Source organism: Electrophorus electricus, chromosome 23 (genome assembly GCF_013358815.1).
Source record: "Electrophorus electricus isolate fEleEle1 chromosome 23, fEleEle1.pri, whole genome shotgun sequence".
Lineage (NCBI taxonomy): Eukaryota > Metazoa > Chordata > Actinopteri > Gymnotiformes > Gymnotidae > Electrophorus > Electrophorus electricus.
The window spans coordinates 4,442,530-4,467,755 of record NC_049557.1 but is presented as its reverse complement, the minus strand read 5'-3'; the positions used below and the strand labels follow the sequence as shown (position 1 = coordinate 4,467,755).

Below are 25,226 nucleotides of genomic sequence, written 5' to 3'. Positions count from 1 at the left end.
TTATTTTCACAAAACAAATTATATTGTACCTGTAAGGGGTACCTCAAGGGGTTGATCTTTTACTAGGTAGAAATAAAACTGATGAGAATATTTGTTGCCACTGATTTTGCAAAATATTACATTTCAAAAGCCACTATGTCAGGGATGGGTGACTAGACCTGGATCACGGTCACATTTTAGTGTTTTCCCACTCTAACTCTCATGACTCAATTTGACAGATAGCTATAGTATTTCCCAAATCAAATTGATACCTGAGATCACAGTAAAAACTGTCAAGTACACTTTGGTTCCACAGGTAATTCAGAAAGTGATATTTCTTGGTTAGCTGAAATATAGAAAATAGTCCATTCCTGCACAATAGGTGTACATTTGCTGGTCTTATGTAAATGCATTTTATGGTACCAGACAACTATTGAATCCTTGCTGCCAAATGTGTTTTTAGTGTACATTCTGGTTAAGAGGTTCAAAAATCATTTGGTCATATTGCCAGAGAGATGCAAGATAAAAAAAAGATTGTCAGGACATTTAAAAATTTGACTTCTGTTTACTTCACATTTCATGGTGTTCTCACAGGGCTGCAAGTAGTTTATCATAAATACCACCAGTTTTCTCAGCAAAGAAGACTTAAAGGTTCTACATCAGCAGCTGGCTAGAAAACATTATTCACCTCCCCCATTTGTTATGGCTGTTTATTTGAAATACACTGACACCAAAAAAAAGACAATTTGTTGGAGGTTAAAGGTTTTGTTAGAGAAAAAAGACATTTTTGTAGGTCAAATAAAAAGTTACAGAGTACAGATATAACTTCAGCTGTCACACTGTCCCTCTTCTGTCGCCTCGGAATCCAGCCTGGGGTGAGCACAAATGAGGGATGCCGCAGGAGAGCTAAGCCAACACATGGATTCAATTAATAGCTTTTTTTAACACTACAAAATGGAAAGCCAGTGTGCTTAGATAACATAACATAAATAACTATCCTGGAGGTCTGGTATTTAAGGTGCCATTTGTTTCTCTATGGCAGTGGTTTTAACATTTCTACCGAAAACCTCTAATATACCTATAAAAATAGTTAAATAAATGACTTTGAATTCAAATGCATCCTCCAAGACTTATTTGCAAAAGTCTCCATTCAGTCTTTTTAAAAACAAATCTTTTTGAAACAATTTTCTTTGATTATACATGATTGTATGTCAGACAACACTCCAATATTAGGTACCTTTCCTCAAGTGCAAAATATGGCAGGAGTAACAATAATCTGCAGTGAAACTACAGTAGCAGTCATGCTCAGATATTTCCAAAATTAGTACTTCCTTAATCAAAGTTCTCATTTATAACCAATCATTCTTATGCACATGCATGTGAAATAACATTTCATTATTTCCTTACTGTTGACTGGACCTGTGTAATGCCCTTCAGCAAATATTGCAGTCCTTATACGCTCTCTGAATCCTCTTTGTTACCATGTCACCGTAAATGCTGCTAACTCCTTAACTAGGAAAGGAAATGTCATTGCCCAAATTCAATCATAGATAACAGAATAGCCTTTATCTCAATTGTGTATGGTCTAAAATGAGTTTTAAACATTCAAAGACCTATACTGAAAAAAATGTTAAAAACATATCAAAAAGGATGTCAAAAAGGAGCAAACTCTTGTTTCCAACAAAAGTAAGATAATTAAGAATTTGCCAGTCCCACTCACTATTCCCACAATGCCAGTCCCACTCACTATTCTTAGTTAGTGTATAATACAAAAAAAATCCATAGACTGAATGTGGAAGGAGGTTCTGTTCCTTAATGCTTTCTTTCACCCAAGGATATACTCCCTAACACAAATGACCCATCAGTATACACAGTAGTATTTCTCACCTTGGCTAAACTGCAGTCACATGGTTGGTTGTTCTACCATTCGGTTGCACAGAGAGGTAAAAATAACTGTTCTACGCAAGACAAATATCCCCTTAAATACTTTATTTTCACAAAACAAATTATATTGTACCTGTAAGGGATATTTGATTATTTTTCCTTAAAGAACAACCAGTTAGCATGTGAAAGCATCTGAGTTGGTAAAACTGGTGGATTTCTGTTGTAAGTACAACAAAATCAGGCTTTGGATTTAAGAAGTTGCCAAGAAAGCCCTGGCAGAACAGTTATAAATTAAGTTGTCAGATCTTACAGAGAGTAATGCTCTACACTGTGGTGGTGGCCTCCTTTGCCTGGGCTGGCATGGTACTGGGTGGCACTGGGATGGGCCTCTTTTTACGCTTCACCACATTCCCACTCTGCTCGTTCAGAATGCCCTTGGCCATGCCCTCCATATCCGCTATGCTGATTTGCAATGACTCAGCCATTTCTTTCTTCGTCACAGAAACAAATTTGGGGTTATCAGCCAGAGTCTCAAGTCCACCATCTCTCAGTGTCTGAGGAGTGAAGTAAGATGCAGTATAAAGAATTAAATTATGCTACAACTGTTACGTTTACATTTGCTTAATGTGATTTACCTGTTGGATGAGTTTTTCAGTAGCTGGTGAAGTCTTATTCTCTGTTGCTTTATAAGTGTCTGCTTCACCATATGAGGGATCATAAGGGAACTAAGAAAAAATGGGAACAGGATGAACACAAAGGCAAAAGCTACTTTATGTGATCAAAGTTATTGTAATTAAATATAGTTTCTCCAGGACACATTGTTACATTAACATGAAACGGCAGCAAACAGTGCAACATGTAATACTAACTAGAGTACAACTAGACCGTAAATACAATAAATACATATAGTGGACTGTACACAAGGGTGCAATAAACAATACAAATCTTAATACAATAGCTAAGCACTGGACTAGATGGTATGCAATGCATAATGAGGTTGTTGGATGGCTCTGTTACTCAGTTATTCAGTACACGTTGACAGTAATTTACTTTAGCAGCCTAAACATTGTCAAAGAAGCAGTCAGCTGGTATAGTTTAAAGTGAGCAAAGATTAATCTCAAGTGTAAAGTGGCCAAGTGCAATATATAGTACAATAGAAACAAGAGTAAAGCTGAGGTAGCAGTTCAGTTTGAAAGTATCTGTTAGGTAGATCTATCCAGGAGCCTGATTGCCTGCTGGAAGAAATTGGTCATGAATATGGTGGATTTGGCCCAGATGCTCTGTAGCCTGCGTCCAAATGGGAGTGTTGTAGAAATGCATCAGGCCTTCCTTGATGAAATGTCCTTGGTGGTAGGGAAACCTGATCCAGTCATGCACTGTGCAAGCTTCATAACCTTCTGCTTTGCTTTCCTGTCTGTGGGTTCTATATCAGACAGTGACACTTCAGGCTCTCTATCATGCTTCTGAAGAAGCTGTTGAGGATATGTGGCCTGACCTGCTTCAGTCACCTTAGGAAGCAGAAGCACTGTTGCAAAGTGTTCAAAGTGTTCAAAGTGTCCATGAGAAGTTTTCTGTGATGTACACACCCTGGACTTGAAGTTGTTCAATGCTTCCACTGTAGCATGGCTAAAGTACAGGGGTTGTAATGTACAGGGCACATCCTTCTAAAGTTCACAATCATCTTTTTTATCTTCAAAGAGGATTATTTTCCTTACATAAGGACTCAAGCTGCCTCACCTCTGTGTAGGCAGTCTCATTGTTGTTGGTGATGAGTTCCTTGACCATAGCGTCATTAGTAAATTTGATGATGTAATGGATGTGATGTTTGGTGACAATCATGGATGCGTAGTGTGTTCTGTAGAGGACTCAGCACACAACCCTGGGGCATTCCAGTTTTCAGAGGGATAGAGTGGAAGGACCTGATTGTCTGAGGCCTGTTGCTCAAGAACACAAGAACCAATTTACAAAGAGAAGAGTTCAGTTCAAGTGACCGAAGTTTAATGACTAGCTTCTGGGATATGGTGGTGTTGAACGCTGAACTAAAGTATCATTTAAATTCGTAAGTGTCTTGTGTGTTCTTGCAGTCTGAGTGACATGAAGGCCAGGTGGATGGTAATAGTTATGGCGTCCTCTGTGGTATGGTTATGCTTGTTTGTAAACTGGAAGGAGCCAAATGCTGGTGACATGCATTCCTTGATGTGAATTGTGATCAGCCGCTCAGAGCACTTCATGACCATTGGAGGTGTGTACAACAGGGCGGTGTCATTAAGCCAAATGAATAAGGAGTTTTTTTGGCACTGGGATGTTAGTCATTGATTTGAAGCTTGTTATGACACCAGGGAGATGTTGAAGATGTCTGTGAAGACATGAGCTAGCTGGTGGACACACTCCTTGAGTATGTGAGCCTGAATAAGCTGTATTATCTCATAATATCTTATGCCTTATTTTTTGTTTTTTAAAAAAACATATTTTACATACTATTGTGCATCACCTGTGTGACAGTGGTCTTCACAGTGAAACCTGACTGTTGTCTGTCCTTGGATGAGGATCTGCTGGGCGACACACTGGCGTCTCCTGTTGGGCAGAGTTCTCATTAGACAGGAGACAGTGAGGAATTAGTTCAGCTTCATTTGTGGCAAACTGTATTTTCAGTGTATGGTTTTATTCTACTTACTCAAGTTTTCAAAGGATTGGTCTCTGGTTCCAACAACTAATGGTGATTCTCTCTCAAATGTAAGTCTGTATTAGATGATTGAAAACAGTGTCAGTTTATGGTTTTCATTCAAACATAATGCGCATATTATATGTGAATGAAAGACTAAGAGACTGATGCGCACATTATTCTATACCGGTCCTGCAGATTTTATGTGTAGATATATGTTACTGGTACATTTAAACAAATATATTACCCTTATCAGATGAAAGTTCATCTTTTACTGCAACTTTCCAAAAACATATGTACATTTAAATTTACAGCATTTATCAGATGCTATAGTCCAGTGACTTTTAGTTAGAAATGCAATTTGTTTGGTGTTTCATTAGAAGGAACTTTGAAGGTATTTAGTTTGTCAGTTTATTAAGGTAAACTCAGAAGCCCTTTAGTGAATGGTAGGCCCATGTTGCTCTGTAACCTACTTTGCTGGTTATGTAAACAGCAAGATGAAATAAAGACTACTTCTGTCTCTGCTATAAAGCACTCACTCCTCTCTGAAGTTAGCATTGTTGTTGGTGATATTTGTTCTGGTTGGAGTTGGAGGGAAGAAGTCAGCGTTGGGAAGAAAGACGGAGTCAGGGGGAGACTCCACATCCTCCGGGCATGCCTCCAAGAACTGTAAGGGTCGCTGCTTGGTCTGCACTGGCATGGGGCCACTGGGCTCAGCTACAAAGGGGTCCACATTGGTCCCAAACAGACCCCCAGTTCTCTGTATGGACAGAAACAGAGAGGACATGAACTATCCCAGTGATTAAAGAAAGAATATCATTCACTAATGAACTAGCAATTATCTTTATCTAATACCAATTACCAATACTAATTACATGCATGTAATGTAGTGTGTCCAAATAAAATGTAGATAAAAAGGAAACATAATTTCCAGTTACACTGAGGAAGGTATGGTAGAAATGCTTTTGTGTAGTTACACTATTTAGCCAGCAAAGAAACCAAGTTCTTTACTTTGAGTACCACAATCACTCCTCTAATGCATAATCCACAAACACCAGAGAACTGCACTTTGTTACCCTGTAGATGCCCTCCTCGCCTCCTCCCATGGCTCTGTCCATCTCATCCTCTGCAATGAGATCTCCTGAGATTGTGCGGTGGAGCTCAGTGGCAGCCTCCTCCTCAATGGTGCGCAGGCCCGCCTGCCAGAGAGTCAGGGCACAGAGAAAAGCAAATCTCTAAGCTTGTGATGGAATGGTAGAAAAATCAGGGAAGGATTAATATGTGTGATGCATTATGCAGGATGTGGAGATTTAATAAGGACTAATTAGTGCAATATATAGTGTGTTTTATTTGAGATCATTTTGTTGCACAGGGTGGTATAGTAAGCAAACATATAGTACAAAACCTATACAAATATCATAGTTATTAGGCATGCAGTGACTGCTTAATCCATTACAATAAGATGACATCATAATATCAAAGGATGTTGTACCTTAATTTCATTTGCATTCTTCTTAGTAGGCCTGTAGCCGTAATACTCCTCCTGACGCTTCATAAACTTACGGAAGTGCTCCTGAATCAGGAAGGTGGCATAGAACTTCCCCACTGTGACCTCATCCTCTATAGCCAATCACATCACATCTCTGTCAGAGGTGGACACTGGCTATTTTAAATTTGTGTTCATCATTAAGTCCATTGACAAATGAATTCAGTATATACTCCACACTTGGGTTGCTTACCACCAATAGGGGGAATTACTTGGTCTAGCAGTTTCATGCTGGTGCGTTTCCAGATATTCTTAATAATGATTCTCAGCTCCTCATTGGCCTGTTCAAAGTTGCCTGATAATCATGAACACATGCACATAGAGAACACACAAATTATTCTGTAAAATAATCCTTGTCAACATTTCTAGCATTATACATCTTCTCTAGCATTTCATACCTTCAGTTTTAATCTTCAAATCTGTTCTGACCAAAGCAAACAATGTGGCATTGAAGGTAACTGTTCCATCACTGTTCAGGGGCATGTTCATGGAAATCAGTCGCTGGGGTCAAAAGGATCATGACATCAAAAACACGTTTCAGTCTTGACAACTCAGTTTGGTGTATCATTATTGTATATGTTATGATGTAGTCAAATTGGATAGTTATTACCATAAAATAATGACTCTGGTTGGCTAACCTTGCATGCTGAGAGGTGAGGACAGAATTTCCCAAAACCCAATGGTGGTGGGATCCTTCGCAGAAGAGTCACCACATCCAGATGTTTAATGCGCCCCCTTTAGATTGAGAGAAATGGATAGTTTTATTCATCAGGCAAGAAGTATCACAGAAATACAAAACAAGGAAATATCATGGTGTTTCTTTTTTTATTTCTGTTTGACTCACGTTGCCTCAGGATCGTACTCAGCCCAGATCTTCCTGAACTCATCCAGATGATGTGGACCAAGGATCGACCAGTCATGGGTGAGATAGTCAAAATTGTCCATAATGATAGCCGCAAATAAATTGATAATCTGTAGGATTACAGATTTATCATTAAGAAGATATCATATTAGATGTAGAGCTGCTAAGTAGTGACACAAGATCAATGGAAAATTAATGTGAAATATGCTATTCAAATATGAATTCAACTGAAAAACAAAAAGCCTTAAACATCTTAAAAATAATTTTCCTCTTCTTCTTGAGTTCTTATTCTTAAAAGATTTAAATGAAATTAAAAATTGTTTTTTTTTTAACAATTACAGCCCTGTGAGTGCTCACCAAAAAGGAACATAGCATGTTGAAACTTAAAAAGTAGAAGACAGCGAAGTTAGTGCCACAGCTGTTCTCCTCTCCGGGAGCATAGTGTGATTTTGGATCACAGAGCTTCCCAGACATACAGGCCAGCATAAGTTTCTGCCATGCCTCTCCTGTGGAACATCTGTAGAGCCAAGAAGATCTCAGTTTTACCTTTCATGTTGTGTTCCATCACATCTGGACTACAGTGCTACCAAGTAAATGTGTGACACACCGGAACAGCAGCAGAATTGCCTGGGGGAATGTCTGGAAATTGCTGTTGCGGTTGATCTCCGTGCCATCCACTAGGGCTATTTTACCAAACACCTGGGGAGAAGGAGAGACGGAGACAGAGCAATTGAGAAGATGAAACATATGTGGAACTTTATGCCTGAAGACAGTATAGTAAGTTAAGGGGAACCTTACCTGCATCCCTATGACAGAGTAGATAAAGAAGAGCATTACTATGAGGAGGGCCACATGAGGGAAAGCCTAGAGAGAGAGAGAGAGAGAGAAAAAGAGAGAGAGAGAAGGTGAGAGAAAGAGAAAGAAGGAGAAAGGAGAGAGAGATGGACAGAGAGAGAGAGAAACAGAAAGTTACTATTAAAGACTGTGCACTATAAAATCAAATGAGTTATATTATGTGGCCAAAATCATATTAGCAAGCACAAGAGATATAATTTGATGATATCAGCATGACTCTGCAGTTCTAGGATGCCTCTGAGAATCACGTGCTAAACCAGCCTCCCTGTCTGACCTGGAACGACTTAATAAAGGTCCACAGCAGGTTGCGAATGCCCTCCGAGCGGTTCAGCAACTTTATCAGACGCAGGACACGGAAGAGCCGGAAGAACGTGATTGATACTTGAGCATTTTCTTCATACTGTGATGTGATGGAAATTCAGAACTTAGTAAATTAAGATATGAATAGTTTATTTAATGATTCAATTTGACTGAATTCAATAACATCGTTAAGAATTGCATTACAATAATAAATACATAAATACCATAAGAACTTAATATGATATTGTCAAACATGCACATGAATGTCCAAATGAGACTCACAGCAATGGCCTGCATTGGGTTTGTTTCCTGAAAAGTGACAGAAAAAAATAATGTGTTTATTATTCCTGTTAGCATATTAATGATGGCAAGTAGTGTAATTAGAACATACATATTTAATTTTAATGCAAAGCAAACAAATTGTTGCAGCCACTGGTCTTACTAAAGAGACAAAAAAGTTAGTCATTCCATAATTTGTACAAGTTTTAAATAGAAATATCAAACAGGCAGACAGTAAATGTGATTGTCTAAAAATAAGGCATTCAGAACTGCTTTATGCAACAATTTAAGTAAGATCAACTACTTCAAGCCTTCAGTTTCTGTTTTCTTTCTGTTGTGTTGTTTGGTGTTAGGGTGGTCAGAGTGTCCCATTGTCAGTAAAGCTGTTCACATAGCAAGACCCATGCAAAGGGGACTGATATTTACAGCACAGCCATGGAGGCAGTACAATCCACCACTGGATTCCAGAGCAGCCTAGAGGAGACCCAGCATGGTCACATGATAAACATAAACAATGGCAAAATAATAACAGGTACTGATAAAAACACAGACTGGTCAAAGAGACAAGGTGAGTCTAGCCTTGATGGAGGTGATTATCACAAGTTCTAACCCTGTCCTATAAGCTAGTCATCATTGCTAGTTTTGGGATGCCCATCATTGTGCAATTATTCTGGGCCTGACATAATTTATGATTCATGATTAAAATCCATGACTTTGCAGATGCTTTGTACTCACATCAACCTGACTGAGGACAACATCCACAATGCTCCCTACAACAATGAGGAAATCAAACACATTCCAAGGGTCTCCAAAATAACCCTGCATATAGTGTCCAGGAATAAAGACAAAGTCAAAGTCTTATTGAGAATTTTGACAGAAATATTCTGGTTCTTGGACATGCTAAAAAAATCCATCTTATTACCTTTGCTTTGAAAGCAATAAGTTTGACGATCATCTCAATCGTGAACAGGACCGTAAAGATCACATTTAGATTGTCTGACACTTTGGTTATGTGGTCTGACTGGTTGCAGTGCTATATTAATATAAAAAAGAAAAAGAAAGCAATGAGATAAATAAACTCACCATTTCACACACACACATAAATATCTATATATAGTTTCAGATATTTTTTGGTTGCTCACATAGCCAATGACCAAACATTGTCACTGATCATATGTTATTGGCATTGTATATACACATACCTGAATTCCCAAACACAGAGTGTTGAGCATAATGAGGAAGAACATGAGGTACTCAAAGTAGCTGGAGGTCACTAGGTACCAGACGCGGTACTGGTGAGGGTTTTTAGGGATGTAGCAGCGTAGGGGCCGAGCCTTCAGAGCATATTGCACACACTGGCGCTGGAGCGAGAGAATTAGACATGTAATTTAACAAGCTCAATTACATGTAACACGACTAAAAAGATGCCATCATGCCACTACCCAAATTGCCAGAATGGCTAAAGGTGATCATAATACTTCTGTCAGATTATTGCTACATGTTATATCACATTATTACATGTTATAACAATAGTTCAGATACCTGGTTCTTGTCCAGCTCACAGTCTTTGTACTCTTGCTCTCCCTGCTCTCGGAAGGTGACAATGATGAAGCCAACAAAAATGTTCATCATAAAGAAAGCGATAGTGATTATGTAGATAATGAAGAACACAGAGATGTCCACCCGATTGTTATACACTGGGCCTCTGTCTTCTGCGTCAGAATCTATTGCTTTATAAAGCAACCTATGAACAAAGAGCACAAAGAATAAATTAAGTCCTTTTAGTTGCTTTTGAAACATCCAGAAAGTTTTTGGACTCAGTGAAGAGGTCTACAAACAGCATGGGAAAGAGTTGAGAATGCAATATTTCTATGTGAGAGAAACGTTGTCAGATAAGGACAAAAAGCCAAGTTGGAAAGAAGTCCTCTCTTGCGTACTCACTCTGGCCAGCCCTCGATTGTGGAGACAGTGAAAAGCGTGAGCATGGCATTCAGCACGTTGTCGAAGTTGAAGTCACCGTTGACCCACTGTCGCTGGCGGACTTCTGTGTCGTGCAGTGTATTCTGCATGTGCTTCACAAATGTTCCCCTGAGATCCAGAAACAAGAGTGTATCAACAACATAGACAACATCATAAATCATCTACAATTAAACGTTCTGAAGATAGGTATGGCTAATGTACTCACTGACAGTCTGCCTCAGTCAGTTTCAAAGGATCTGTACAAGAGTAGAATTTTCCCTTAAAAAAAAAAAAAAAAAAAAAAAATAGAATTACTAACAACTTCCCTTCAAATGCAAGGTTAAGAATAAATCTAGATATGTTAGATTTACATCTCACCCTGAAGAGTTGGACTCCAATGCAAGCAAACATGAAGTTTAAGAGCAAGGTGACCAGAAATATGTTGCCAATGGTTTGGATGGCTACAAACACACACTGGACAACATGCTGCAAAATCGAGATAACATTTTCAAATAAATATTCATAAAAATTGTAAAAGTGCATAAAAATCTGTTTTTGTATCAGTATGCATTACTTAATGATTCTACACACCTTCAGTCCTTTGGCTCTGTTCATGGCCCTAAGTGGTCTCAGAACCCTCAACACCCTGAGAATCTTAATCACAGAGATAGCACTGGACCTGTAAACAGGAAAGTAAAGGGGACAACTGTCACCTTCTGCTCGGTAGCATGACCAACAAAGGACCTCCTGCACTAAAGCCAGAAAGACATGCACAGATATAAAAATCCCCAGGAAAATGGACTCATAACCTCAGACCACTCATGCAATTTAACTGTACATAAAAATACTCAACATAGAATATTTAAATTTAAAACAATAATTTCATCATTTGTGTTTAGTTTTTAGTAGCAACTGATGCAGCTGAGCTGTTACTCTCAGTAACCTTCAACTGGATTCAATTTACTCTTGGTGAGTCAGAATGAGTTTACTACCAGCCAGATTTATGGCAGTCAACTGCAATACAACTGCACTGGATGTAGACATAATCGCTGAACTCTGAGATTCAATGACTTGTTAAATGGTCAGACACCATTCAATATAACTGCACTTACTCCAGGCCCATGGAGAGGAGGGACACACACACAACGACAAGATCAAGGATGTTGAAAGAATTCCGGCAGAAGGAGCCCTTGTGCAGGAATGCACCGTACACTGTCATCTAAATCATGTCATTCAAGATGCACAAGATAAGTACCCTAGCCATCGCTGCTTGACAGGTCAACAGTGTATTTGAGAGGAATGAAGAAATTTATTAAATGAAGAATCTTACTTTGAGCACAATCTCAATGGTGAAGACTGACGTGAAGACAATATCAGCATAAGCCAAGATCTATAACATGGTGTAAAATTATTAGTATTGATTGATTTGATGTGATTATTGCGGTTTCGGTTGAATGCATGTAATAGAAAGGTTTTAGTAACAGAGTGGCAGGTATGTGGTTCATTGTTGGGACCTTATTCCTGAATGAGTTGGGGTCAATGGGATCCTCCGCTGCCAGAGAGATACTGCTGAGGAGGATGAGGAGGAGGATGAAGTTGGTAAACGGGGTAGCATTGATAGCCCTGTGACACACTTTGCGGAACCTGTCAGTAGAAATCATAGCAGACTTATGAAAGACAAACAGGCACTTAGTTTTCTCACATACAACAACAACAACAACAACAACAACAACAACAATAATAATAATAATTATTATTATTAGTTGCATTTATATAGCACCTTTCTCAAACTCAAGGATGCTTTACAATTAAAATAATAATAATATGCAGTTGGTGGAGATTGTTGTATCATTCTTTTCTCACTGACTGCCTGCATGACCAAAACATAGTGCCTTAGAAAGTTATGCCAAGGACTGGGTAAAATAAATATAACTTCTTCTTTACAGATGTTCAAGAGAAACAGTCCTGGTGGATAACTGAGACTAAAGAGTGTGAATCCAAGTATGTAAATATTTACTGACATTTATACAAGCACACCAATGATATATTTTGTTTTTTCATTATCTAGACATTACGTTCTATTAAAACTGGGAAGAAACAAATGAGAGGAAACAAATGCATAGTGCATCACTTAACAGTATTTTAGTAAAATCTGTGGTGTGATGTTAAAGCTTTAGCCCTGGTAAGTTTCTTCAACATCCCTGATGCGGGTGACTCACTTGTTCTCTGGTCCAAAGATGAAAAAGGAGCTGGCATCGGGCATGGGCACCACCGTCTCCTTGAGCTGCAGGTCAGCCATGGGCCGAGGCCTCGGACTGATAGGGATCTCTGGCTCTTCCTCCTCGTCATCACCTGAGCAATGGAGATGGATCATGCAAAATCGCTGTCCTATTCATTACAGGATGAATAGGATTAACCTTTTTAGAATGTCTTCTACAGTTAAGCACAGTAATCACTGACAACAATGTTTTTGTTCCTTCTGATTTGGACAAGAAGGCCATTTTGATTATTTTGGAATCCTATGATTTATAAATTAGATAATCCCATGTGAAAACTGCCAAAACAGTGATTTTAAAGCTGTCCCATATATGACCATAGGAGCCTAAGGGTAATATTTAGCTTTACTTATAATAGTGCAGCTATCATTGCCCTTGACCGTTGCCAAATTTAGAGCCATAAGCGCATCACACATTGAGACATAATTACATAAAGTTCCACAGCTTAAAGTGAATGAGCTTTGGTGCTGTTTTACCTGGGAAGTCAGCAGGAGGAAATGGGTCCTTTACTTCCTTTACATTTGATTCAAACTCATCAATTTTAAGCTGCAGAAAACACATAGAAAAGACTATAAACAATGGGCTATGGCCATGGTCATTTTCAATCACACCTCGATAACATAAGGGATTCTTTGTCTCAGTTATGAAATACTGAAATGAATGCTTTATAGATAATATGAGGCTTTGTCCAAACTGAAGATCATCATTATATGATTAAAGCTTTTACAATAGATCTATGACTCTTGGGATGTGGGTTTACCTTTGCAGTTGTGGGCATGCCTTCAGTTTTATGTTTCTTGATCACCAGAGCTTTCTCCTCCTCAGTCTTTTGTTGTGGGGCTGCCCTATTTGAGAACATTAAAAGATTATGATAATATTGTAGGAAGTATCAGTCTTTTAAGATGCAAGCACTTGTGTAATCTTCCCCAGAGAGTTAAATGACCCAGTCCCAGAGAGTTAAATGACCCAATCCCAGAGAGTTAAATGACCCAATCCCAGAGAGTTAAATGAGTACGCAGACCTCATGAGTTTCTTCCTAGCTTTTTCCTCCTCTTTTTCCTTCTGTGCTGAGGAAAGGCTCTCAGCTTCAGTTAGGCTATCCACAGCAATGGCCAGGAATACATTCAAGAGGATGACTGACCACCATTCGTTTAGAAAGACAAGCCTTTTATCTTTACAGTACATTATTCCTGGACTAAAGTAATCCAAAGTGAACCACAAATTAAACAATCTAAATATCAACATTGCAAAGTATACATCAACCCAAATCTGAATACTGTACATGTAATTTTCTTACACAAGCTTCAGAAGGATACAGTTCCCACAGATATACAGGATAATGAAGTAGATGCTGACGAGAATTCCTGGAAAACTTGGTCCACCATGAGCCATGATTCCATTATACATGATGGTATCCCACTCCTCTCCAGTTAGAACCTGAAAATGCCACATAATCAGCTTTTTATTCAGCATGTATTAATGTCATCTTCCTGCAGAAGTGAAGTTTCCCTAAGGATTGTCTCATTGGGATCAGTGTAAGCACCTGAAACACACTGATGAGAGCCTGTGGAAAGTTGTCAAAATTGCTCCGCTGCAAATCTCTGTCAGGGAAGTTGAATTTGCCTCCAAAGACTTGCATGCCCAGCAGAGCGAAGATGACGATAAAGAGGAAGAGCAGGAGAAGAAGGGAAGCAATGGAGCGCACTGAATTTACCAGGGAGGCCACAAGGTTACTAAGAGATTTCCAGTACCTAATAGCCCCCACCCCCAAAAAACAAAAAAAACAAAACACATACACAAAAAAAAACAATCAAACAAACATGGGAAATAGTAGTTATGAAGCACTTATTGACTTAGAAAATGCTATATATCTTATTCTATTTCATTCTATTTACTGAAACTTCTATTTGGTGCCCAATCTCTGAAAATCGAAACTACTGTTTTGTAGGAATACATACTACTTTTATATAAAAAGCAATTATGCCAAACTTGGCCTATACTGTGAGTGTAGAATATTTTTGGTTTAAATGCACTGCTGTAGTTCACAGAACTTACTTTGAGATCTTCACCAGCCGTAAGAGTCGAATGCACCTCATCACAGAAATGCCCAGCGATGTCATGATATTTGCTGAAACCAAGATGATCTCCAGTATTCCCACAGTTACAATAAAGCAGTCAAATCGATTGAAAATGGACATGAAGTAGGTTCGCAGGCCAAAAGCATACATCTTTGCAAACATCTCAATTGCGAAACAGGTGAGGAGGATTGAATTAGCTGTATCTGCAATAAGGAATATTAGAGACAGTTGGAGAAATTAGAAACCCTGCATTTCTTCAGCCATTTGAGCTTTGGTTAAGACATTTTTAAAAAGGTGTATAATGCCTCTATTAGAAACAGACTGCAGGTACCAATACATTTATTAGTGTGCAGGTTTATGGAGCAGACCTTGAAACTGAGTCATCCGATCAGATTGGGGGTGATGCTCAGAAGCAATAGCCAGGGTGTTGAGGAGCACAACCAGTATGACCAGCCAGTTGAACACTTTGGATTTAACCCAAATATTACACTTCCTCCGAAAGACCCAGTTCCAGCGACGTGCAAGGCGACTAGGGGTCAGAGGGCAACAATGAGTCTGCTGAGACAGAGGCTATATATTTTGATATAACAAAATGTTTAGCACACTCACAAGTAATATACTACATGGCTTAAACCCTCCATTTCATAAAGGCCATCCATCTCCAAACCACTGTCTTTCAGAGGAAGAAGACCTGTTGTGAGAGAAGAGACCTATTAGATATCAACACAATAACAAACTGCTATAGTGTGCCTTTTTGATAATTATTTACTACAAGTTTTAGATTGAGTCAAATAGCTAAATTAACATGTGCACACACACACACACACACACACACACACACACACACACACACACACACACACACACACACACACATTTTAGTATGAATGCAAAGTCTGTGACCTATATTTGGAAACCCATATCTAGAGAACATTAATCAACATCAATAATAGTTTTGGGGGCCACAGAATAAATGTACATCCCACTGCATATTAGTTCATAGAACCCTGACCTTCATGATCAGCATCCAGAACTTCAGCCTGACTGATCCATTCCATGTATCCTTCAAGATCTTCATCCATCTGCTGCCGCTCTCGCAACTTCTGGTACTCTCCTCTGGATCTACATTTCTCCCTCTCCTTGGTGAATTCACTACAAAGAGGTTAAAATTATGTAACTGAGTTAGAGCACACTGTTTAGGACACTAGGTGGTAGTACACTGTGTGGGGCAGAGTGGGGAAAGTGGTTCAGAAGACTCTGCCAGTTCAGTGCATTAAAACATGGTGGATGACCATTTACCCGCTGAGTACTCCAAGCACCAGATTAAGCACAAAGAAAGAGCCCAGAATAATCAGAGACACAAAGTACAGCCATGGCCAGTCATTCCCAATGGCATCATTTATCTGAAAGACAACAGAAACTGTGCTTTTGACAAGATACAGTACCGCACACTGTCATATTATGAGGACTGTCTTATTTCAGTGTAATAAATCTCAATTTTTGGTTTCTTAGAATCAAAGGGATATAACCACAATGCCTGCAATTACCCAATAGAGCACATGGGTCCAGCTCTCCATTGTGATACACTGAAAGACTGTGAGCATGGCAAAGCCAATGTTGTCAAAATGGGTGATGCCGAAGTTAGGACCTGCCCAGCCTGCCCTGCACTGTGTCCCATTGATCATACATCGGCGACCATTTCCAGCCTGAGCACAGGGGGATGGTACTTCATTCTCCCTTAAGGCAATGAGGTCTGTGACAGAGGACAAGGTTATTCTGTATTATTTATCTGGATTACCCAGACAATTGACCAAAGGAGGACAGCAGTACAATATGCACTAAACAATTTCCCTAACCTGTGCCTTGATAATAGCACGTCTTGTGCATCTTGCATTTGAACAGCTCCAAACCCATGATGGCATAAAGGGTGACCAGGAAGAAGACCAGCAGAGCGATGTAAAACATGGGTAGCATAGCTTTCAGAATGGAGCTCATCACTACCTGCAAGCCTGATAAGGAACAGCAAGTAGAGGTAAATGCTCTTTAGACTTTCACTGCTTTGCCTGCTGGGTTTAAATTATAGCAGCAGAGGTAATGGATAAGACTCCTACTGGGAACTCCAGAGACAAGACGAAGTGGCCGTAGGACTCTGAATGCTCGGAGAGCTTTCATGTCGAACCCTCCTTTTTTCTCTGTGGGGATTCCTGCTATCATGTTGATTATGTCCACTGCAAAGGTGAAGAGTCTGGCAACAACATATTGTAATGAAAACAATTTAACAAGAGATCTTGTGAATTTGGCTGTTACATTTATCATACAGTAAATGAAAACAGTAAAGAAGTTTGCTGTTAAAAAATATTCCTTCATGTAATAATTATCAAGTGATTAATATTGTAATCAGGATTACATAATTTTACACACTGTAACGTAATTACTTTCTATAATATTTGCCTTGTACATGAGTAGGGAGTACCTGTGGCTTAAGCACTTTGTCTTAAGCACTTTTCCTATTTAAAAAATCTTCACTAATTTGTCATGTTTCAATATAAATATGTAGATGAAAATGAAATGAGGCATGAATTCGAGGGAGGCTGCCGTGGTTCAGTTTGATGACGAGCACTCAAAGGTCAAAACTGGTGCTCAGGGTAATCTCACCCCATAAACACGATGACAAAGTCCAATATGTTCCAACAGTTCCGCAAATAGGCTCCTTCATGGAACAAGAACCCATATGCAACTATCTTCATGAAACACTCCACAGTGAAAATGACCAGAAAGATATACTCCAAGCTCTCCTGCAAAAAAAGAAAAAAAAGAAAAGCCATTATGACTAATTATAACATGCAAACTGAAATACTTTGATTAAACTAAGAACCATTTTAAAACTGTGCTGTGTCAGAGTTTTGCCTTCCTCAGCTCTTTGATTTTCTCTCACTCCACTACGTCAGTCTGACAGATGCTGTCTTTTACCAAATGGTACCATGTGATGGGCCAAGAATATAAAGGCTCTCTTCTCCATTGTGCTGAGTGTACATTATCTCTAGCCCCTTTTTAATTAGACATTGTGTTTTGTACCTCCATTCACTGTCACTACACTTTTATTTTGATAATTGCATTTACAATAGTTTCTTGTAATGCTTAGTTAAAATCTTTATGATGTCCATTTCTGGTTTATTTTATCCATGCGTTATCTTCACTTAATATTACTAGTCTCAATATAGTCACACTTAACAGTGATTTCAGATTAATTTTGAACATTTTGAACAACATTATGAGCAACAATGTAGGCATATAGCATACATCATTGTATTTACTAGTGCTTAAGAACCAGTTATATCATATTTTCTAACATTTTTTACATATATTTTTATTATTTCATTTAACTGTGGCATGAATAACCACTTCAGCAAAACATGGCTCCATCTTGCACACTGTTTTGTCTGCTTTGTTCACAGGTGTTGTGATACTATGGGAAAGACAAAGCAAACATTCAGAGTTCAAAGCCATGTGTGGCATATGACATGATGCCTTGTTATGCTTTTATACTGGATATGCTGTCATTTAAACATTCTGCCTTACAGATCCTCTGTAATGTTTTACTCTGTTTGCTCAGATCTGCAAACAGCAGTACAGGGGATTATCATACTGTGGTCCCTCAGCTCCATTAATTTTTTTTTACCAGCATCCATTCAACAGCACAAAGCTCATAAGATTTCAAACAAAATGAGACCCCCGTTTACTTGGCCTAGGCAGAATAAGACATTCTAACTCAATTAGGAACGGCTCCATATGTATTTACGTAAGACCTGAATACCTAGTAATAAAGTCTCTCTCAATCTCTCAGTGAATTTATCCATATTTCAATGATGAGAGCTGCTCATTCTCAGTGAAAAACTATATGTGCAGATGAGCTGGAGTCCGCACAGCCAGGTGATTTCGCTGCTCCAACACACACCAGTAAACCTGGTTATTAACTGCTGAAATGAATCAGGTTTTAGTATGCAGGAAATTGTGCTAGTCTATGCCTGTCTGGTACTAGGCACCCCAGAGCAAACGTGAGCAGAGCCTCTGGGTGGGGGCTCATGGACCCGTTTCTTAGCTTGTGTTTCATAATTTATATTTAAGGAATGGTCAGGCTCACGGCACAAGCAGCCAGCACAGCTGAGGGGTAGTGGGGAGTAATTGTAGAAATCAAAACTCCAATCACACTCTGGAAAATCTACTACTAGAGATCTGACTCAGCATGCTGCTGGGAAGTGAATTTGACCCACATGTTTGTAATGCTGATTAGGTTTAATGTTGTATTACATTTTGTTAGTTGTAAGGTTTAAACTTTCAGTGCAAGGTATAAGGAAACCATCAATAATTTTGTTTACATTTGACAAATTTTGACAAAATTTACATTTATGGCTAATTGGAGTTTAAATTTTATTTCTGCATAAGTACACATTCTGCATAAGTACACTTTTTATTTAGCAAAAAGATGAGAATGCTGTAAGCTACATCAAACAACAACAATAAAAAAAACTTCCTGCTATCTTTATTTCTAAACAATATACAGAATTTTAGTGTACTAATGGCTTCTTAATAGTTAATTATACTACTACCATTTGTAATGCCCAGGCTATGTAGCTACAAATAGTTTTTGCACATCAGAGCTCAGTCACTCAGTTAAAATGGCAGTATGAGCAATCAACTTATGATATGCCAACACCTGGTTGGCACATCAGATAAAAGTCACCCTTTGAGGTTTGCATGTATCATTGAACCATCATTTATTCCTAAGCACTGCATGCTCACAGCTTCCGTATGGCGTCACCTTCTTATCCACATTCTAAATTGAAAGCCTTCAACAGAAAACAGCAGTGCTCTCACCAACACAAGTTACTGAGTTTTAGTTGCAGAATCAGCACAAGCCCTTCAGTCTCATAATCACTGCTTTGGTGTAAGATGATCTACAGAACAATCCCATCAAAACCAACATAAATAAAAACTTGAGACAGTATTATTCATTGAATAAGATTAACAGTGACAAACTCTGCTGGTCATGTAGTCAATGACAAAAAAAGTCAAAAGTCAATGACATTTAGAAGGTGAGACATGGGTACCCAAGGTCTTACCGTCATAACCAAAACAAGAATATCACAAAAATGTGTTTTTTGACTGATAACATCAATGAAAATTGCAACATTTGACTAAAAAGTCACAATTCTCTTTTGGATTTTTGGTAACTTTAATTCTTACCTCACTTATTCTGCTTGCTTGTACTAATGGTGATGAGGATATTAAAGGTATAATACAAAATATTATAGCAGTTTTATAGCAGTTCCTGTTATTGTCACAATATAAAAATTTTGAAAATTAAAAATCTCAAGATTGTAAGACCTTCAAGTATTAAACTACCAAGCTACCAAAGGTGTAATTTTTGTTTACAAATATTACACTTCCAGTTAGCGATATAATATGCAAATTTCATCAAAATGCATCAGATACGTTTGATCAAACAACAGTCAACTACATTCTACTTTAAACATGAAAAAATACTAAGTTCATCATATTGCTATCTGTTTCAAAACAACATTTAATGAGACTTAAATGATCATTCAAACTAGGGAGCACATTATAAGTAGAGCACACAAACACACAAATACACAGAAAATGGTTTAGCTAGTGGCAGAAGTTTGGACTCACCAAGGTAGAGTTGGTGGAATTGGTGTCATCCTCAGGCATTGGCAGAAACACAGCTAAAGCCACACAGTTAGCGAAGATAGTAAGCAGGATGGTGATCTCAAACGGCCTGGTGGACACTGTTTAGGAAAGTATCAGCCTAGCAACATAAAACACCCATCACATTTGCTATTACTAGAGAAATGCAATACCAGTGCAACACATGAGCACAAATCTGGACAGTATTTGGCATATAATAGCATGTATTTCTGACAGCAGTTCTGATCATTTCCAGTTCAGAGTTTCTTAAGGGACTGAAAATGACCTCAAAATGTTTGATACAATATCAGCCATGTTAAGAGCTTTTGACTAATATATACAGCACTGATCACTTGAATGGAACCTTGAAACTCCATCCATGAAACACTTAATGAATCTGCCATATATTGCTATGTGTTACAGTACCACTAGGACCACTAGCCCATGTTTGCCATTGCTTGTGAGTATGCATTTCTGCCACCAGGGGGGGCTTAACATCAGAATTTCCCTGCTAGCTCAGCATCATGTCTGGCACGAGTGATCTCACACAACAGCTGCATACACCAAGAATATTATCAAACCATTTAAATACACTTATCAAAATGGCCCCATACTTGTAACTAAAGGTAGGATCAAAGCAAACACAAGCCACACCTCTATACATAGGATGGCATAAAATTCTGTAGGCACTTTCACTGAAAACAATACTTGGGGTCTTGACATTAGTTCACTTTACTTTTGAGTGTCCTAAACATTCCCAGTTATTTATTCCAAATAAACAGTAACTTATATATTTGTTACATTTGCAAAGAAACAAAGAATTTAATAAGATCAAAAACTGACAATGAAGCTATTGAGCAATTACGTTATCATGTCATTGACAAGTCATTTGTTCATCTCATGTTCATGCCTAAAACCACACACTAGACAGCTGATCACTTATCACAAAATGAATGGGCCTTCTCAATAGTGGTAATCTGCCAGGCTCTAAATAATGTGGGGTTAGTTGTCAGATTAACACTTGATTCAACAGTGAAGGGATCTGATGGATAACAAAAGTTTAACACCATCAGTCAAATGCCTGACATTTCATCACCTGGCCATTGCTTTATTAGGAAACTATATGAAACAACGGTGCGTTTTCTATTTCTCCCACACGACTGCAGACAGAGGCAACAACATTTGTGAAATGCCTTTTTCTGGAACAAAAGACTAGCAAAAAGAACAGTAATGGTGTCTCTGGCCATATAGCAAGATGGCATTTTGGATATTAATCAGTTTGTATGCCTTTTCTCCATCAGAAGTGATGGCTTCAGCTGCTAGTTACAATAAAGCTCTAACTAATGCTACAGAGAGAATGTTGTCATATGGGTTTGTGTGTATTTGCCCTTTAAAAGGATACTTCCATTCTACAAAGTTGATGCAGTGCTTGCGGAAGCGGTTTTTGAGTGTGAAGAAGAAAAGTGTGCGTGCAGGCCGTGGGTTACCGCCAGTGGCCTGCAGTTTCTTTAGCTTCTCCCTCTGCTTCCTCTTCAGCTCCTCCTCGCTCATGATGAACGAGGCCAAGGCTGGCCCGCCACTCGAATCCATGTTGGAATATTCCTCACCCAAAATGTCTCAATCCAAAGAAAATGCCCACAGAGCAGCCAACTGTTGTCCACTGGTGTTCCGTCTCTCTACAGCTCTCCCTCCGTCTGATGGAGAGGTTCTCCTTGGCCCTGGCCCCTGCTTGGAAACCTACACCAAGCAAGGAGAATTTAGAGTGGACAGCATTCGCTTGCAGTTGGCCCATGCCAGGTTTATATATAGACAAGCAGCAAGTGTCCATGCTTGGGGCTGGGGAGGAGGGTGGAGGTAGTTATGGGCTTGGGTGGAACCATTACACAGGAGGAGGCAGGTCAGCTGAGACAAGCAGCAGCAGAGAGCTTCAGCTGCCATAGCAGATTTACAGGCAAAAGAAAGAATAATGAGGGGAAGGGAGAGAGTGAAACACACATATGAACAGAGAAAATAGCTTAATATATTATTCCAGTTGTGACACAAAGCAGACAGTTGGAAATGTGAACAGAGCCATAACATATGATAGATTAGTATTACAGGGAAGCTGAAATGCTCCCAGTAATTTAGTTTGGGTCCTAACCCACCAAGTTATCTTCAGGATTTATTTATGTTATACCACTAATTATGTAACCCCTAAACTGGGAGAAAGGCTCCAACAGAACCTAAGAACAACATCCGAGATCTCGGTTCAGAAACGTGCAGTCCTGGGATCATCTAAGATACTATTTAGGACTCTCAAGCTCCCAGCTCATGTCTCTGGTAGAGGACCCGAGCTTGGAAAAAGACCTCCCAGGGTGAGTGGGGAATGAATATATATATATATATATATATATATATATATACACACATACATACATACATACACACACACACATACACATTCTCTCTCTCTCTGCGTGTGTGTATGTGTGAGTGAGAGAGAGATAGATTCTAAATCTAAGTTCACTAGGTCACCAGAGAAAATTCACTAAAATTTTGAATATCTCTCCTTCTTTTACTACAGTACACTGCAGTTACTCATCTGAAGAATCTTCATGGTATATATAGTGCGCAAAAACAAAAATGTTGAATACAATTGGTGGCCAATGCTGTCCCTAATGTCATATAAAAACAGAATATTTCACTGTGGTAAAGCTTACAGTGGTGTGAAAGTGTTTGCCCACTTCCTGATGTCTTTTTTTTAATGTTTGTCACACTTTAATATTTAAATTTGTTTGATCTGAAACATTTGACATACAAAGAACACAAGTAAACACAAAATGCAGTTTTTAAATGAAAGTTTTTATTATTAAGGGGAAAAACAAATCCAAACCTACATCACCCTGTGTGAGAAAGTGATTGCCCCCTAAACCTAATAACTGGTTGGGCCACCCTTAGCAGCAACAACTGCTATCAAGCATTTGTGATGACTGGCAATAAGTCTTTTACAGCACTGTGGAGGAATTTTGGCCCATTCATCTTTGCAGAATTGTAATTCTGCTGCATTGGAGGGTTTTCAAGCATGAACCACCTTTTTAAGGTCATGTCACAGCATCTCAATCAGATTCATGTTAGGACTTTGACTAGGCCACTCCAAAGTCTTCATTTAGTTTTTCTTAAGCCATCCAGAGGTGGACTTGCTGGTGTGTTTTGGATTATTGTCCTGCTGCAGAACCCAAGTGCTCTTCATCTTGAGGTCAAACAGATGGCTGGACATTCTCCTTCAAGATTTTTTGGTAGTCAGCAGAATTCTTGGTTCCATTTACCACAGCAAGTCTTCCAGGTCCTGAAGCAGCAAAACAGCCATATTTTACTGTTGGTGTGATATTCCTTTTCTGAAATGCTGTATTACTCTTACACCAGATGTAATGGGACATACACCATCCAAAAAGTTAAACTTTTGTCTCGTCAGTCCACAGAGTATTTTCCCAAAAGTTTTAGGGATCATCAAGATGTTTTCGGGCAAAAATGAGACGAGCCTTTATGTTCCTTTTCCTCAGCAGTGGTTTTCCTCTTGGAACTCTGCCATGCAGGTCATTTTTACCCAGTCTCTTTCTTATGGTGGAGTCATGAACACTGACCTTAACTGAGGTAAGTGAGGCCTGCAGTTCTTTGGATATTGTTGTGGGGTCTTTTGGGACCCCTTTCATGAGTCGTCGCTGCACTTTTGGGGTAATTTTGGTCAGCTGGCCGGCCACTCCTGGGAAGGTTCACCACTGTTCTATGTTTTTGCCATTTGTGCATAATGGGTCTCACTGTGGTTTGCTGGAGTCCCAATGCTTTAGCAATGGCTTTATCACCTTTTCCAGACTGACAGCTCTCAATTACCTTGTATCTCATTTGTTCCTGAATTTCTTTGGATCACAGCATGATGTCTAGCTTTCAGGACCTTTTGAGGCAGGTCCTATAAGTGATTTCTTGATTGAGAACAGTTGTGGCAGTAATCAGGCCTGGGTGTGGCTAGAGAAATTGAATTTAGCTTTCCAAAGATGTGATAAACCAAAGGTAATTTATGTTTTAATAGGGGTGGCAATCACTTTTTCACACAGGGCCATGTAGGTTTGGATTTTTATTCCCCCTTAATAATAAAAAACCTTCATTTAAAAACTGCACTTTGTGTTTACTTGTGTTATCTTTGTCTAACATTTAAATTTGTTTGATGATCTGAAGTGTGACAAACATGCAAAAAAAAAAAAAGATATCAGGAAGGGGGCAAACACTTTTTTACACCACTGTATTTATGGTAATTGTACATGTGTGTGTGATGACATGAGTAAAGAAGCTTTTCTACAGTCCGGCTGTTTTAACCCTTATTTGGCTGAAGTTTCAGCCTGAGATGAGGAACTAAAACATGCGATGCAAGAGTCCATTGGGTCAGTGTTGATTTTCTCTGAATGCAGATATACAGGTATACAGTGGTATACAGATCAAGCAGGGTGGGCAGTTTACCACCAACAGGCTTTTTGGCAGTTTCTCCTGAAGTCCACCTTCCACTGTTTAGAGAGTGTTCAGTTCCATATTGCTCTGATTGCTATAGATGACCAACTGTTCAACCCTGTTCTGTAAGCAGATTCGTCTTTATCATGGTTGAGAATAATGACTGTAGTGTCCTGCAAACTTCAGGATTTTAACAGAGGGGTCCATGGAGGAGCAGTCATTAGCATGCCAGGAGTAGAGCACCAGGGAGAGAGCACTTCTGTGAGGGACTCACCTGTTGCTCTTTTATAGTGAGGAAGATTATATTTTGGCAGGTGGAATCAGTCATTTTGAGTTTATCATGCAGCAGTTCCATGCTGATTGA

At 39.0% G+C, this 25,226-nt stretch overlaps 1 protein-coding gene across 1 annotated transcript; it reads right to left on the bottom strand.

The window, feature by feature from the left end:
• Positions 1–528: 528 nt before the first annotated feature.
• cacna1sb (calcium channel, voltage-dependent, L type, alpha 1S subunit, b) lies at positions 529–22,141 on the bottom strand. Its single transcript, XM_027015995.2, has 45 exons — positions 21,789–22,141; positions 20,372–20,477; positions 17,336–17,475; positions 16,792–16,925; positions 16,537–16,689; positions 16,228–16,433; positions 15,980–16,083; positions 15,693–15,832; positions 15,290–15,371; positions 15,049–15,209; positions 14,658–14,883; positions 14,146–14,353; positions 13,919–14,039; positions 13,624–13,738; positions 13,363–13,447; positions 13,079–13,148; positions 12,546–12,678; positions 11,841–11,970; positions 11,657–11,716; positions 11,439–11,545; positions 10,918–11,005; positions 10,705–10,812; positions 10,553–10,605; positions 10,309–10,455; positions 9,910–10,111; positions 9,570–9,728; positions 9,290–9,400; positions 9,103–9,186; positions 8,794–8,841; positions 8,371–8,397; positions 8,063–8,188; positions 7,732–7,797; positions 7,541–7,632; positions 7,291–7,450; positions 6,916–7,043; positions 6,710–6,806; positions 6,470–6,572; positions 6,265–6,366; positions 6,018–6,145; positions 5,602–5,724; positions 5,065–5,285; positions 4,538–4,602; positions 4,355–4,437; positions 2,499–2,588; positions 529–2,417 (listed from the first exon to the last, which is right to left on the bottom strand). Exons 1-45 carry the CDS (start codon positions 21,974–21,976, stop codon positions 2,187–2,189), a joined length of 5,511 nt encoding a protein of 1,836 aa, XP_026871796.2. The 5' UTR covers positions 21,977–22,141; the 3' UTR covers positions 529–2,186.
• Between the last annotated feature and the right edge of the window lie 3,085 nt (positions 22,142–25,226).